General features: G+C 37.6%; 1 protein-coding gene across 6 annotated transcripts in view; it reads right to left on the minus strand.

Moving 5' to 3' along the window:
- Window positions 1-840: 840 nt before the first annotated feature.
- The window catches only part of LOC140506526 (protein mono-ADP-ribosyltransferase PARP14-like), an 83,924-nt gene continuing 70,574 nt past the window's right edge, over window positions 841-14,190 (minus strand). For 4 of the 6 annotated variants that reach the window (XM_072613799.1, XM_072613798.1, XM_072613801.1 and 1 more), the window contains 5 exons: window positions 12,692-12,898; window positions 11,997-12,596; window positions 8,430-8,563; window positions 5,594-5,768; window positions 841-2,520 (listed from right to left, as the gene is read on the minus strand). In XM_072613799.1, the coding sequence (XP_072469900.1) occupies window positions 2,231-2,520; window positions 5,594-5,768; window positions 8,430-8,563; window positions 11,997-12,596; window positions 12,692-12,898 (1,406 nt within the window). In that variant the 3' untranslated portion in view covers window positions 841-2,230. Of the gene's footprint in view, window positions 2,521-5,593; window positions 5,769-6,669; window positions 6,825-8,429; window positions 8,564-11,996; window positions 12,597-12,691; window positions 12,899-14,190 lie in introns of those variants that run through there. The other 2 variants (XR_011967962.1, XM_072613803.1) reach the window with 2 other exon arrangements.

A 14,190-nucleotide genomic window follows, 5' to 3' on the forward strand; every position in this document is an offset into this window, starting at 1 on the left:
CTTTCTCTAAAACTTAAGGGCTTATATTTTAAGTATGACTACAAACTATCATAAACAGGTATGACAAAGTCAATGGTAATGGTCTTCAAGCATTTAAAGAACTGAGAATAGAGTTGGCACTAATGTGGAAGAAGGGTAAATTTGGTTTTACTACTAGGAAAGAGCTCTGATCATTGGCCCACTATAGAAGATATCATTGTGAAGCAGTTTTAAGGCAGCAAGGTTCTGTGATGGAAAAATTACTGAACTTGGATTCAGGAAGATCTGAGTTCAAATCCTGTCTTGGACATTGAATGACTGTGTGTGTTTTGGCAAGTCACCAAATTTCTTTGAGCCTCAATTTCCTCCTCTATAAAATGGGGAAATAGAACTGACCTCTCAGGGTTGTGATTATCAAATGAGATAAAACCTTTAAAACACTTTGTGAACCGTAAAGTGCTATATAAATACTACCAGTTATTTCTGTTCAGATCTCTATGAGAGTCTGGCTGAATTTGGGATACTACAGTGATGATTTCACCATCAGATCTAGAGGACCTCTGTGCCTCTTTCCACATTCAAGAGTCTGTGATTCATTCATTTCTCCTAGGGTGTTGAGTTTTGTTTCTGAAGACAGTCAAAATTTCTAATCGTTCTAGTTGTGCAAGAAGAACAATCTCACCACCTTCAAAAGAACTACTCTTCCCAAGCCAGTTGGTCTCAGTGTGTTCCAGGAAAGGCAATTCTTACTTTACTCTACCATCTATAGCTCCCCTCTTCTCTTTCTTCGCCCATAATTGTATCTATAGTATGATTCTATAGGGAAAGAAGACAAGCTGAAACTCCCAGCACTACATCTACTGACTTTCATAGAACCAGTTTTATTTCTTATCTCCTCTTTGAGTAAAAAGAAATCTACTCTTCGTTTTCCTCCAGGTCCAATGTCTAGTTTCTCTAGTCTAACACCCCATGACCACAGCCATTGGTTGTCTCACAAGAAACTTATCTCAAAACCCACAGTAATGTAGTGGGAAAGGACTAATTTCAACAGCAAGGATAAATACTCTGACATAAGAAAATAAACTGAAAGTAATAGTTAATTTCTCCTGACTCTAGTTAATTCACAAGAAGTATTTTTTCCAATAACACTTGAAGACAATTTTTAATAATTATTTTTTCAAATTTTCATTTCAAAATTTTCTCCCTCTGTCCTTTGTCTCTCCCCTCCCTAAGGGAATAAACAATTTGATATAACATATGTATGTGCAACCATGTAAAACATATTTCCATATTATTCATGTTGTTAAAGAAAGAAACCAAAAGAAAAAAAAGGAAAAAGTAAAGTGAAAATAGTAAGACTCAATCTGTATTCAAACTTGATCAGTTCTTTCTCTGGATGTGGATAGTGCTTTTAATCATGATAATTTCAGAATTTTCTTGGATCATTGTATTCCTGAGAAGAGCTAAGTCATGCACATTGTTCATAGTACAATATGACTGTCACTGTGTAGAATGTTCTCCTGGTTCTGATCACTTCACTTTGCATCAGTTCATGTAAGTTTCTCTAGATTTTTCTGAAATTAGTCTGCTCATCATTTCTTATACTACAATAATATTCCATTAAAATGGTATACCACAACATTTTTAGCTGTTCTCCAGTTGCAAGTCAGCCCCTCAATTTCCAATTCACTGCCACCACATAAAGAGTTGCTAGTTGCTATAAACATTTTCGTACAAATAGGTACTTTCTCTCTTTTGAAAAACCTCTTTGGGATACAAATGTAGTAGTGCTATTGCTGGAAGAAAGGGTATTCACAATTTTATAGTCATTTGGGTATAGTTCCTGATTGCTCTTCAGAACAGTTAGATCAGTTCACAACTCCACCAAGAGTGCATTGTGTCCCAAATTTCCCATATCCTCTTGATTATTTATGATTTTTGCTTTCTGTCATATTAATCTTAGAGTTGTTTTAATTTGCATTTCTCTATTCAATAGTGATTTTGAATTTTCATGCAATTATAGATTGCTTTGATCTTCATTGAAATCTGTTAGTTCATATTCGTTGATCTTTTATCAATTGGGGAATTAATACAAGAAGCATAAATTAAAAATCACATTGGTGATAATGCAAAAAGCACTAATTTCAGCAACAAGAATGAATGTTGTGAGCAATTAAAAATATTCAATGAATGCTAAAACATGCTACAAACAAGGGTCTGTACAAAATCACTTGGATGTGAAACCAAAATATTATTTCCTGAAAGTAATGAGGTACTCTGGATAAGCATGATTATCATAAAATGTGACAAATAAGCTTGGCTTTGTCATATTATCAGTGACACTGTCATATAGAACAATACCATCTTGAGCTGTCTTTGTTGGAGGGACAATGAAAGATGGATCTCCAAGAGTGTATTCACCAGTAAGTACTCTCACATAATACATATGCTTCTTCCCATTGATATCTGGCTTGGAGTAGGTATCATTAGCTGAATACAGGGCATTGACAGCAAAATAAGTTCCTTTTCCCCATGCTACAGCTGTGAAAAAGAAGACAATGGTTTTACAAAATTAAGACTATGGAATGTGTATTTTTATACCAGTTATGATGATGCCTGGGTACATGATAAAAGAAATAAAATTTTATTTCATTTTATTGGGATGTTCTCTTTGCATTCATCACATTTTATCTTCCATTTTAAAGTTTTCATATATTTATGTAACACACTTCCTTACTCAGTTCCTTAAAGTTTGGGTCTTCATCTTATTTAATCATTGCATTCTCCTGCTCTAAGAATTTACATAAAACACTTGCGTAATAAATGTGAAGTTGAATTCAGAGTCTTTCTCATTAAACTAATAGCATTTTATAACCTGTCTAGAAGTCACTGTACTAAAAGCATAGCCAAAAGCTTTGGTATAGACAGTGACTACAACCAAATAAGCAAAGTCAACATAGAGAAGCAAGAAATCTAATCAACACCAAAGGCCAATGATCAACCAGTTTACCAGGTGACAAATATTTAGTAAGGACTTACTATGTGCCAGGCACTGTGCTAAATGTAGCTATAGAGAGAGAGGCAGAAACAACCCTATCTTTAAGGAGCTCACATTCCGATGGAAACAATGACATGGCAACAGCTATATACAAGTGATATATCCAATAAATGGAAGGAAATTTAAGACACAAGACCGTAGCATTAGGGAAGAACTCCTGCAGAATGTAAGATTTAGCTGAGCCTTGAAGGAGGTTCAAGAAGCCAGTTGGCAGAGGTAAGGAGTAAGAGCATTTGAGGAATGGGGGATAGTCAGCACTAAGATCCTCAATTGGGAGATGGAGTACAGGGTGTGAGGAACAGCAAGGAAACCAGTGGAGCTGGACTGGTAAATGTATGCAAGTAAACTATAGGAAGACTTCAAAGATAGTGAAAGGCTGGGTGATAAAGGGTTTTAAATACAACCAAAGCACTTTATATTTGATTCTGGAGAAAACATGGAGTGACTGATTTCATTGAGTAGAGGGGTGACACTGGTGGCTCCGAGTTTTATGAAAATCCCTTTCATGGCCAAGTGGAAAGTGGACTGGAGTGGGGAGAGATCTGAGGCAGGGAGATGAGAAGGCTACTGCAGCTAACCAGGGTATCTGTGTGTGTGTTTGTGTTTGTCCCTCATTGCTGAAGAAGACCATGTCATCAGAGATATAATGACATGATTTGCACTTGACTTTGTTTTGAGTGAGGGAGGACTGTGTAGGTCACAAGCCTCACTTCTCTTCCAGAGCCATCTGAATCCAGTGACAAGATATTCGTCAGGATGACTGGAGATGACCCAGGATGAAGAAATTGGGGTTAAATGACTTGCCCAAGGTCACACAGTTGGTGAGTGTCAAGTGTCTGAGGTGAGATTTGAACTCAGATCCTCCTGACTCCACCACCTAGCTGCCCCAACTAACCAGGAGTGATATGATGAAGACCTGACCCAGGGTGTTGGATGTGTGAGTGAAGAGAAGGGGACATAGATGAGAGATGTTGTGAAAGTAGAAACATGACTTGGCAACAGATTGAATATGTGAGGCAGTATTATACTGTCAAAATGAAAGGACACAACCTTCCTTTCAGTTGAGGGTTCAGAAACAGGCTACATGGGTGAATGTAAGTTTTGTCTCAGGGTACTTATTGTGTCACAACAATATAAAATATATCAACATTTTGAAAATCATCTTTGGAAATAGTTATTCACTTACTGCAAAGGGAGGTGATAATTTGTGTGATGTGGACATGAGAGGGAAAAATACCTAACATAAGTCCCTTGATCTACCACTGAAATTAATTCTCTGTTAGGTTTATATTATTGCATATTTTGGCTGCAACCTAGGAATCACTCATACTTTCTAGGGTTGATAATATTTTGGAGATGTGTGATGGTGTGGTGGATAAGAACAGGGGATATAGAGTCAAAAAGACCTAGGTTCAAAACCAGACCCAGAAATCTGACATCTATGATCCTCAGGAAGCTCCTAAACTTCTCTGTATTCTCATCTTTCTCATGAGTAAGATGAGGGGGTTGGATCAATTTGAAGGTCACTTTCAGCCTTAAATCTCTTAGTCTCTGATCACTCCTCTCTATGATGTGGATCACAACCCATTCAGATCTTCTTATTCTTTTAAATTCTTGTTCATATCCTCCTCATTGTTGATCATGTGACACATACTCTTTATCCACACCATACATCCTTCTTTACACCCAAGATGTGTCTCATCCACTGCCTTTTGAGTCACCCATAATTTTGATTGTTTGGATATTACTGTGTCCTATTATTTACGGCTATATATCATCAGTGAAAGGATATTGAGGTAAAAAAAAGTGGTATGTGTATATGTATGTGTGTGTGTGTGTGTGTGTGTGTGTGTGCGTGTGTGTGTAGACACATGGCCACTTCCTTAGGAAAAGTGAAAATGCTGTGTGATGGAATCTTGTTCATTTCTGGACCAAACTCCTTTTTCAGCTATGGTGCCTACCCAAGATTTGTGGTTTGATTGACTAACTCAATGGATGGGGACACTAAAATCATCCATTTTAACCTGGTTGCATTTCTTTGGGACTCCTCCAACTTTTCCACCATGCCCAGGAAGTGTATTATTGGGATAACCTCATCCTTCTATAACATTTCATCAGCCTTGGTACTCTACCTCATTACTACCCTCTGGTTCTCCTGCTGGAGGGAGTGTCATGAACTTGAATCTCCATTTCAGAAGGGAGCTCAGCTCAGATAGCTCCTTATTTCCTTCCCATCTACACCATGTTGGGTCCTCTCTTACTTTTCCATCATCCCCCCATGCCCCTTTCAGCTTCCTTTTCTAATTATCTTCTCCCACTGGAGTTTAAGCTTCTTGAGGGCAGGGACTATTTCTTTTGTGAGTGTATTTTTATCCCTAGTGCTTAGGACAGTGCCTGATACGTAGTATATGCTTAATGAATGCTGATTGATTGAGAAAGAAAGCATATTCCATGGTGACACACTTTAAAGTGTTCAGGTGCTGATGGTGTGATGTGAAAGCCATACCTCACCTTTGAACTTTTTGAAGCACACAAGGTCCCTGCTGCTTTACTTACCATTTTTCCCAGCATAACTGCGATTAAAGCCTTGGGTATTGACATGAGATACTGAGTCAATATCTGTCCCATGGAAGAGGAGTCTTTCATTATTTGTGTGTTTGTTTTGCTCATCCATGAACATTTTTTTTGTCATATAGAAATTCCAAAGGCTTCTGTTCTGTATCCTCTGAATCTACAAATTACAAAAGGAAAATCACTTTGGAAATGAGTTCAGTGTTAGGCATGAAATAATTGTGAAAGTGAACTAAAAAATTATCAATTCATAGGAAACCATTTTAGATTTTGTATAGGGCAGTTTTTCACTGAGCGTAAAATAAACATCAAGTTCAATGCTATCTATTTTGTTTTCCAGATATATTCTTATATCCAGACAACTTTCTAGAACTAGAGTTGTATTTGATCACTTTCTGGAAATTTTTTTTTAATTGTACATTTGACATCTTTAATATAGGGCATTCCTGGTGAGGATCCTAACCAACACAGATGGGCTCCTGCTTGGGAACACAAAACTGTAGGCAGTTGCTTGGAGCCCTGAAAGGTTAAGTGATTTGCCTTGGATTATATAGTCAACAGGTGTGAGAAGCTCAGTTCAAAACAAATATTCTCCATTCCAAAGCAAGCTGTTTATTCATTACACCACAATGTCTCTCTTCTTGACATTTTCAAGTTGAATATCCATTCAAGTTATCCATCTTTTCCCACCCTTAAAACATACACACACATACACACACACACACACACACACACACACATACAATCACTGTGCTCCAATGTTGAACACTGTCTTAATCTGCAAATGCATTTTTAATTTTATATTTTAATGTAAATAGTATTTTTTTCAATTACATGTACAATTTTCAACATTCATTTTTGTAAGATTTTTGAGTTCCAAATTTTTCTCCCTGTCTACCTCTTCTCGTCCCACTCTCCTCCCCAAGATGACAAGCAATCTGATAAAGGTTATACATGACAAATCATGCAAAACATATTTCTACTGCAAATGCATTTTTAAAACACAGTTTGATCTAGGATCATGATCATCAAGAGAACTAGGGTTTGGGATAATGACTCACCCATCATAGTCACCAGTTCTAATATCTTGCTATGTTTTTTCTCTTCTTCTGAGTTAAAAAACAATTGAGGGGCCACCATTCTGAGTCTGATAGTAAGTTAGATGTTGCTGTATGGAAAACTACATGACGTGTAAGAAAAATAAGGTTCCATTTGTCTTTGATGAATGGAAAATAGGACATAATAAGCATGTTTAGACAAAGAACACTTCACTGGCAGGTGCAAATTTTATAAGAGCAAGTTATTTTAATTACATTTTCCCTGTTACTATTCATCATTGCACTAAAAATTTTAAAGGAAATTTACGGGCTTTTTGTGAATAAAAAAAGAAAAGTAATGACTTCTAACAAAAGTTTAGTATTTTTATATTTATTATTATCTCATTTATATTTAATCAACGACGAGGAGGAGTGGGGCTGATTTCTATTTTCAAATATGCTACAACACCTGTATGGAGCCGTAAGTATCACAGATATACAAGCTTGAAAATAATTTTCAAGAATTATCAGTCTTGCTAACATTCTTTCTCATTTACAAGACAGCATACTACAATGACTTGGCCTTTGAAAATTTCTTTTACCTCTTTTCCTAATCCCAGCTCTGCCCCTAATCTGTTCCACTGCTACAAGAAAGGTCTAAAACAACAGAAAATGGAAGGAATGGTGGGATAAATAGAAAAAAAAAAAAGACCTCCAAAGCAAATCATTATTAGGTGGGTGTTTTTTGTCTATTCTGAGTTAGAAAACACTGAAGAGTGGCTATTCTTTCATTGCTGAATCACAGAATGTTAGAAGAAGCCTTAGAAATCATCTAGTCCAATTCCCTCTCCTTACAGCTGAAGAAACTTAGGCTCTTGGAGTGAGGAAGTGATCTTATTGGAGATCAGAGAAAGAGACTCCATAGGCATCAGGCTAATGAAAACAAACAGGGAGAAACCAACAGGGACCCCACTGATTTTTTTTTGCTTCTTCTGAATAGCATGTTCTAGATCCCCCTCAGTTGTCCTCTTTTCCCATTCTTCCTTCCCCCATTTCAAGATCTTCATAGTTTGGGACATATTGTCATTTCTTTTGCCAAAGAAACTGATAAAAAGAACTGTACATTCTAAAAAGATGCAGGAAACTTTGAGTTAGGAAAAGAGGTCTACTTGCATGTAGGTTTACGTATTCTATTTAAATTTTAAGGACATCTGATTGTTACTATTGGCATTCAAATAATCAACATGGAATAATATAAAGATATATTCCATTAAAATATCTACAACCATATTTTCTCCAAGCTAATATAACTGGTGAGGATGAAGAATTGACTTAAGGATCATTAGGCACAGGAATAATAGATTGATAAAAGACTATAACCAGGTAAAGGAATTTCAGAGATAATGAACATGGGAGTGAAACACTCCTAGATGATGGTGAGACCAAAGATATGACCATTTCACTCTGATTCAGTTAGGAGTCAAAGAGGATGCCAAGGTCATGAACCTGCAAAAGCAGGAGAATGGTAGTGCCATAGGAATGTTGGGAAGAATCGAGGATTTGGGAAGAAAGATGAAGAAGTCTGTTTTGGACACACTGAATTTGAGGAACTTCTGGGAAATACAACTGGAAACATAAAGTGTTGAGTGTTGAGGCCAACTAGCATACAGGAGACAATCTTAGATTGGATATATGCTTATAAAAGAGGAGCAGGGGTGAGGACTAGAGACAGTACTAAGGAATGGCAGATTAGAGGTCATGGCAAGGATAAAGACTAGGTTTACCTTCTCTATTGTGTATTTATCACAAGTCTCACAAAACTTGTCTTTTACTTGCTTATATTCTTCATGTCCTGGAGGTAAATCCACCAAAAGAAAGTTCCGGTCTTTCATGTCATCCCAGTGATTAGGGATCTCAACTGAAAGACAAATACATGGTGATTAAGAAAGTCCTCCCATATGGAAGGATAGGATTATGCAATCTAAATTTTCAGGGCTCTCTAAAAATCAGAATAGCATTTGAATTCTTTTGCAATATCTCTATGTTTGGTTTTCAGAATTCAATTCAATTCAATTTAATGAACATTAATTAAGCATCCATTACAAAGAAAAAACAACCACATGCCCATGGAGCCATTTTGTATTATTAAGTAGTAAATATTGACTTGTGCTGCTCACTCTGCTATCAATATATCATGTAACTGATGAACAAACTAAAACATCAAACACACTACAAGTCTATTATTTTACCTGTAGCAACAATAGATTTTATCCCATCTTAAATGGCTTACCCAGAGTCAGACAGCTAATGTCAGAAGCAGAATACAGACTTATGTCTTCCTATCTTCACGCTCTATCTACTATACCAGACTACCTCTTATCATTCAATTATTTCCTCCAAATATTTTAAATCAAATTGAGTGAACTGCTATTTTATTTTAAAACACTAGCATCAAAATTCATCTAGAGCTCTTCTTCCTAGTATGTTTCACAGGCAGCTGGATGGTACAGTGGCTACAGCCCTGGCTCAGGAATCAGGAAGATCTGAGTTGAAATTCAGCCTCAGACATGTATGAGTCTCTGAGTAAATCACTTAATGTCTATCTGCCTCAATTTTCTCAACTATAAAATGAGGATAATAATACCATTTCCCTTGCAGGGTTGTTGTGAAGATTAGATAAGTTATTGGCAGAGCTTACACAGTGTCTGACACATAGCAGGTGTTTAGTAAATAAGCACCTGTTTCTTTCCCTCTTTCACATCTATTCTTGGATACATGAGAGTTAAATAGAAGATCAAATGCAGCAATGTAATGGGTAATGCTGGTAGAAAGGACATGCTGTTATGGTAGGAAGTGCCTTCCACTTCTGTTACAGTTTCTTGTACTTGGCCTGCAGATTCAGTAACTCTATTTTGTTAGTACAAGCAGAAATTATTTGATACAAAGAAAACATAGAAGACATAGAATTACAAACTGGAAAGCAAATGTATCAATTGATAATGGAAGGGGTTGGGGTGGGAAGAATGAAGAAGCAGTATTATATAGTGGGCAGAGAGAACTATTCTTAAAGACAGTAAGTTCTTCCTCTGATAACAAAGTGGATGCCTGACCATGGATAAATCATTTCAACTCTCAGGGCCCCAGCAACTCTTTCAGACTGTAAGTTGCTATGCAGGTGTTGATTTTTTGAAGGCGTTTCCTCCCTGGGAGGCATAGAAAGAGTCTTCTCATGGGGAGCTCTTTGTACCAAAAAAATCACAGATCTATAACCAAAATAAACAAAATAAAACATACTTCTACAAATTAGTACCTGGAATTTGAAAAAAAAAAATCTAAGATGCTAGCAAGTGAGAATTTACAACCAAAATTTGTGGCTCAGGAGCCATTTGGTACCTCAGTCTTATGGCTCCCTCATAACCATACCAGCCTTACTTGCTCAAATCAGCTAGTGAGACCCACTAGGCTTCTTCTGTCACCAATCCCCATAGTTGTCTGAGATCCCCTTAACTTCTTCCTCCCAATTTCCCCTCCCTGTAGAGGAATGATCATAAGACATCCTTCATCTCACTCCTCCTAATGCCTGAATTATTTCTTCCACATATATCCATCATGTCTCTCTAGATGCAGTCTATCCATGGAGTTGGAGGAAATCACAAAAGCAAAATGATACTTGATTGACTAAAAAATCGGTTATCAAATCTCAACTGGACCCTCCCTACAGCAAGCAATCTTTCTCCTCCATAACTAATTAGGTATTCTGCTCATCAAAGTGATAAATATTATCAAATCTTTTCTTCTAACCTTTTCATAGTAATCCCCTCCTCATCCTCTTGCCTGATAAATTTGCCTTATATTTAATAAAAAGATTGAAGTCATTTGATGATAATTTCCTCTTCTTGCTTCTTCCTCACCTCACTTCACTCTAATATCTTGCCAGACTATTTTCTTTATCACTTCTCAGGTGTCACTGAAGCCTTGTTAAGTCTCAGTCCATTTGGCATTTAGAGACTTTCATAAATGGTCACCTTCCTATCTTTTGACTCTTCTTACACTTGACTCCCCTACACTAACTTCCAATCCAGCTATACTGACTTATTTGCCATTCCCTGTATACTGCATTTCATTTCTGAACTTTCGCACTGATTGTCTCTTGCACCTGGGATGTTTCTCTCCTTAGCTTTACTTCCTAGTTTCTCTGGATTCCTTCCACATTCAGCTCAAAACCCAATTTTTTCTGGAGGTCTTTCCAGTGCCCTCATCTTCTAGTGCTTTCTATCCCTTCTGAAATGACCTTATGACTACTCTGTATAAAAGATGGTACTTTAACTGGGACTTGAAGGAAGTGAGGGAAGCCACGTAGTAGAAATGAGGAGGGATAGAATTCCAGGCATGGGAGTCTCAGTGAAAATGCTTGGAGTCTGGAGATGGCTTGTCTTGTTCAATTAACAGCCAGGAGACCAATGTCATTGGATTGCAGAGTTCATTATGGGATGTGAAGTGCAAAAAGACTGGAAAGATAAGGGGGGCAGGTTATGAAGTTTATGCTGTGGGTATAACCTCTTAGATATCTCTCTGCTTAAGTGCCCAAAACAGCAGTAGGGTCAGAATACATGCTCAGTTGGTTTTAAGGGAGTGGGAGAGTATGGAAAGAAAGAAGGACAGAAAGATAGACAGATAGACAGAGACTAGAGACTCAGGAAATTTTCACTGTGTACCCCCCATGCCTGGATTTTTTTTCCTTCTCATATTTGCCTTCCAACTTCCCTGGCTTCCAGCAAGTTACAGCTAAGATTCCACTCTCCTTAGAAAGTTTTTATTGATTTATTGAAGACACTTATTCTAGTGCCTTCTCTCTGCTGATTATCTCCAATTTATTCTTTTTTAGAGGGGGGAAGACAAGGCAATTGGGGTTAAGCAACTTGCCCAAGGCCACACAGCTAGTAAGTGTGTCAAGTGTCTGAAGTCCTCCTGACTCCAGGGCCTACTCTGTACTCACTACACCATCTAGCTGTCCCAAGTTTATTCTTTTTAACATTTTAGCTTGCTCATATATAGTTATTTTCATGTTGTCACCCCATTAGATTTTGAGTTCTTTCAGAATAGAAACTGTCTTTTGCCTTTCTTTGTACCCCCAGAGGCTTATCACAGTACCTATGCACATAATAGGTTCTTGATAAATGTTTATTGGCTGAATAAAAGACAGGGAGAGAGGGGGATTTGAAAGAGAGAGACAAAGAAAGAGACACAGAGACAGAGACAGACAGAGAGAGAGAGAGAGAGAGAGAGAGAGAGAGAGAGAGAGAGAGAGAGAGAGAGAGAGAGTATTAAAAATAAAGCAAAGCTGAACCTACCTTGAGATTTTTTGATACAACGAACAGGCAAGCTATGTCCCTTTCCATTGGTAGCAAGGTTAGTGTTAAAGTCTACTGTGTATCTTTCATTATTAATTTTTAAAGCAATGTTATTTTTCTTTCTTTTCCTTGCATTCTCTAAATGCAGATTGGTTATTTTGTCAAAAGCCTTGAAAATACTGTTGTCGTTATACTGCCATGTGACAGTTCTACTTAGCTGCTCAGCCTCAGAGTCCTCATCCACACGTAATTGTGTTCTCTTGATCATGTCTTGAATTGCTTGAGAAGCCTTGAACAGATCTTGGGTAGTTCCTGTGACCTCTATTTGAGACTCTCCACATTTCACATCAATGGTGATATTTAGGCTTTTTTGTAGCTCATTCAGTTCATTGTATTCTTTTCCGCCAAAGTTTTGGATGGATTTATCAGAGAAAGTACAACTTTCATGTTCCTTTAAAATCAAATCTTGTATCCAAGAGACAGCACTTTCAACATTCTCCTTGCTTTCACCACACACCTGGAAAGTTGCAGACTTTTTTATTTTTTCCAAAACCAAATTATCTTGCTTTTGGGGAGGCTGGCATGGAAGACTGAAAAATGCTTTAAAATAAATGACAATATCATGAGAATTTATTCATAAATATTTTCAAGGTAAATCGTAGGCACATATACTTTAAAGAAAATGTACAACTTACATTTTATCTTAGAGGACACAGAGGTTGAGATTTGTGGTTTAGATCTTACTCTTTTTTTCATAGTATCATGAAACACTTCCAGTAACTGTGGCAGGAAGAGAACCACTTTCACTTTTTCCACTGACTGGCCAGACCCTTTCTGTACAAAATCTTCAATGGCATCAATTATAGATTCAGCAACATGAGTCGGGTCTTTTTTGGCCTGTCCTGAAAGAACAAAATAAAAAATTGATAAGAACAAAGCAATAAAAAATAACACCTCCCCTTTTTCGTTAGTGTTTCCCTGCCCCAAACTGCTATTTAAAAGTTGGTAGGTTTGAGTTCTTAATGGATCCTTCAAATCAATAACCACTATTGGTTTCATTGTCAGTATCTCGAACATTGTGGACTAATGTCCCTCTCTTCTAGGTCCTATAGAAAATTACAGTTCCTGCCATTTGGAAGCCTACAGCTCAATTAGCAATGCCTACATAATTTGAATAATTCACAGTCTGAATGTGAGTGTTCAGTGGATTCAGATGCTCATTTCATGTCCCACACCCTTTTAGGTAAGTACTATTTTAGTTGTAGGTAAACTGTGTTTCCCTGGGAACTTTGAAAGTCATTTAGAAAGTTTCTGCAGAAGATAAGATGCCCAATGTGTTGAACCTCAACCTTGCTTTTTAATGAAGGGGCATAAAATTTCTTTGAATTATTTTAGGATAAAAATAATAATTGGCATTTTGGCCATTTAGTCGAGTAAGGTTCTTTGGGAGCTAAGTATCCAAAAATCTGACAAGCATTTATTATAGACCTGGTACTGGGGGTACAAATTTCAAAACGAAACAATATTTGTCTTCAAGGAGTTTCTGTGCTACTTAGAAAAAGGCCATATGCATAGATACATAAATACAAAATATATACGATGCAAAGGAGAGTAGTAGGTAACATTTATATAGCACTTTGAGATTTATAATGTGCTTTGCAAATATTATTTAATTTTAGCCTCTCAACAGCTCTGGGAAGTAGGTGGCATTGTTATCTTCATTTTATAAATAAAGAAACTGAGGCAGACAAAGACTGAGGTAAGGGGGAAGAGCCAAAATGGTGGAGTAGAGAAATACACATATGCTAGCTCCTAACCCAAAGCCCATAAAATACCAGTAAAGAAGAACTCCCAACAAATTCTGGAGCAGCGGAAGCCACAAAACAGTGGAGCAGAGGAGATTTCTGTTCCAGAGAGACCTGAAAAGCCAACACCAAGGGTCTGTCATGCACCAGACCCAGAGGAGAGCCCAGCCCTGCCTCGGCCACATGGCATCCAGAGGAGCAGGTCCAAGCAGGCTTCAGGGACAGAATCTCCAGCAGCAGCACAGGTCCCTCCACCCACAGGCACCAAAGTCAGTGAGAGGGTCTTGTCAGCTCCCTGAGATGGGAGTGGGGTGTCCCTATAACTCAGGCACCCTCAGGAGGCTGCAACCAAGGTAGCAGCAGAGAGGGACTCCCAAAGCAGGCAGGAG

Source organism: Notamacropus eugenii, chromosome 5 (assembly GCF_028372415.1).
Source record: "Notamacropus eugenii isolate mMacEug1 chromosome 5, mMacEug1.pri_v2, whole genome shotgun sequence".
Lineage (NCBI taxonomy): Eukaryota > Metazoa > Chordata > Mammalia > Diprotodontia > Macropodidae > Notamacropus > Notamacropus eugenii.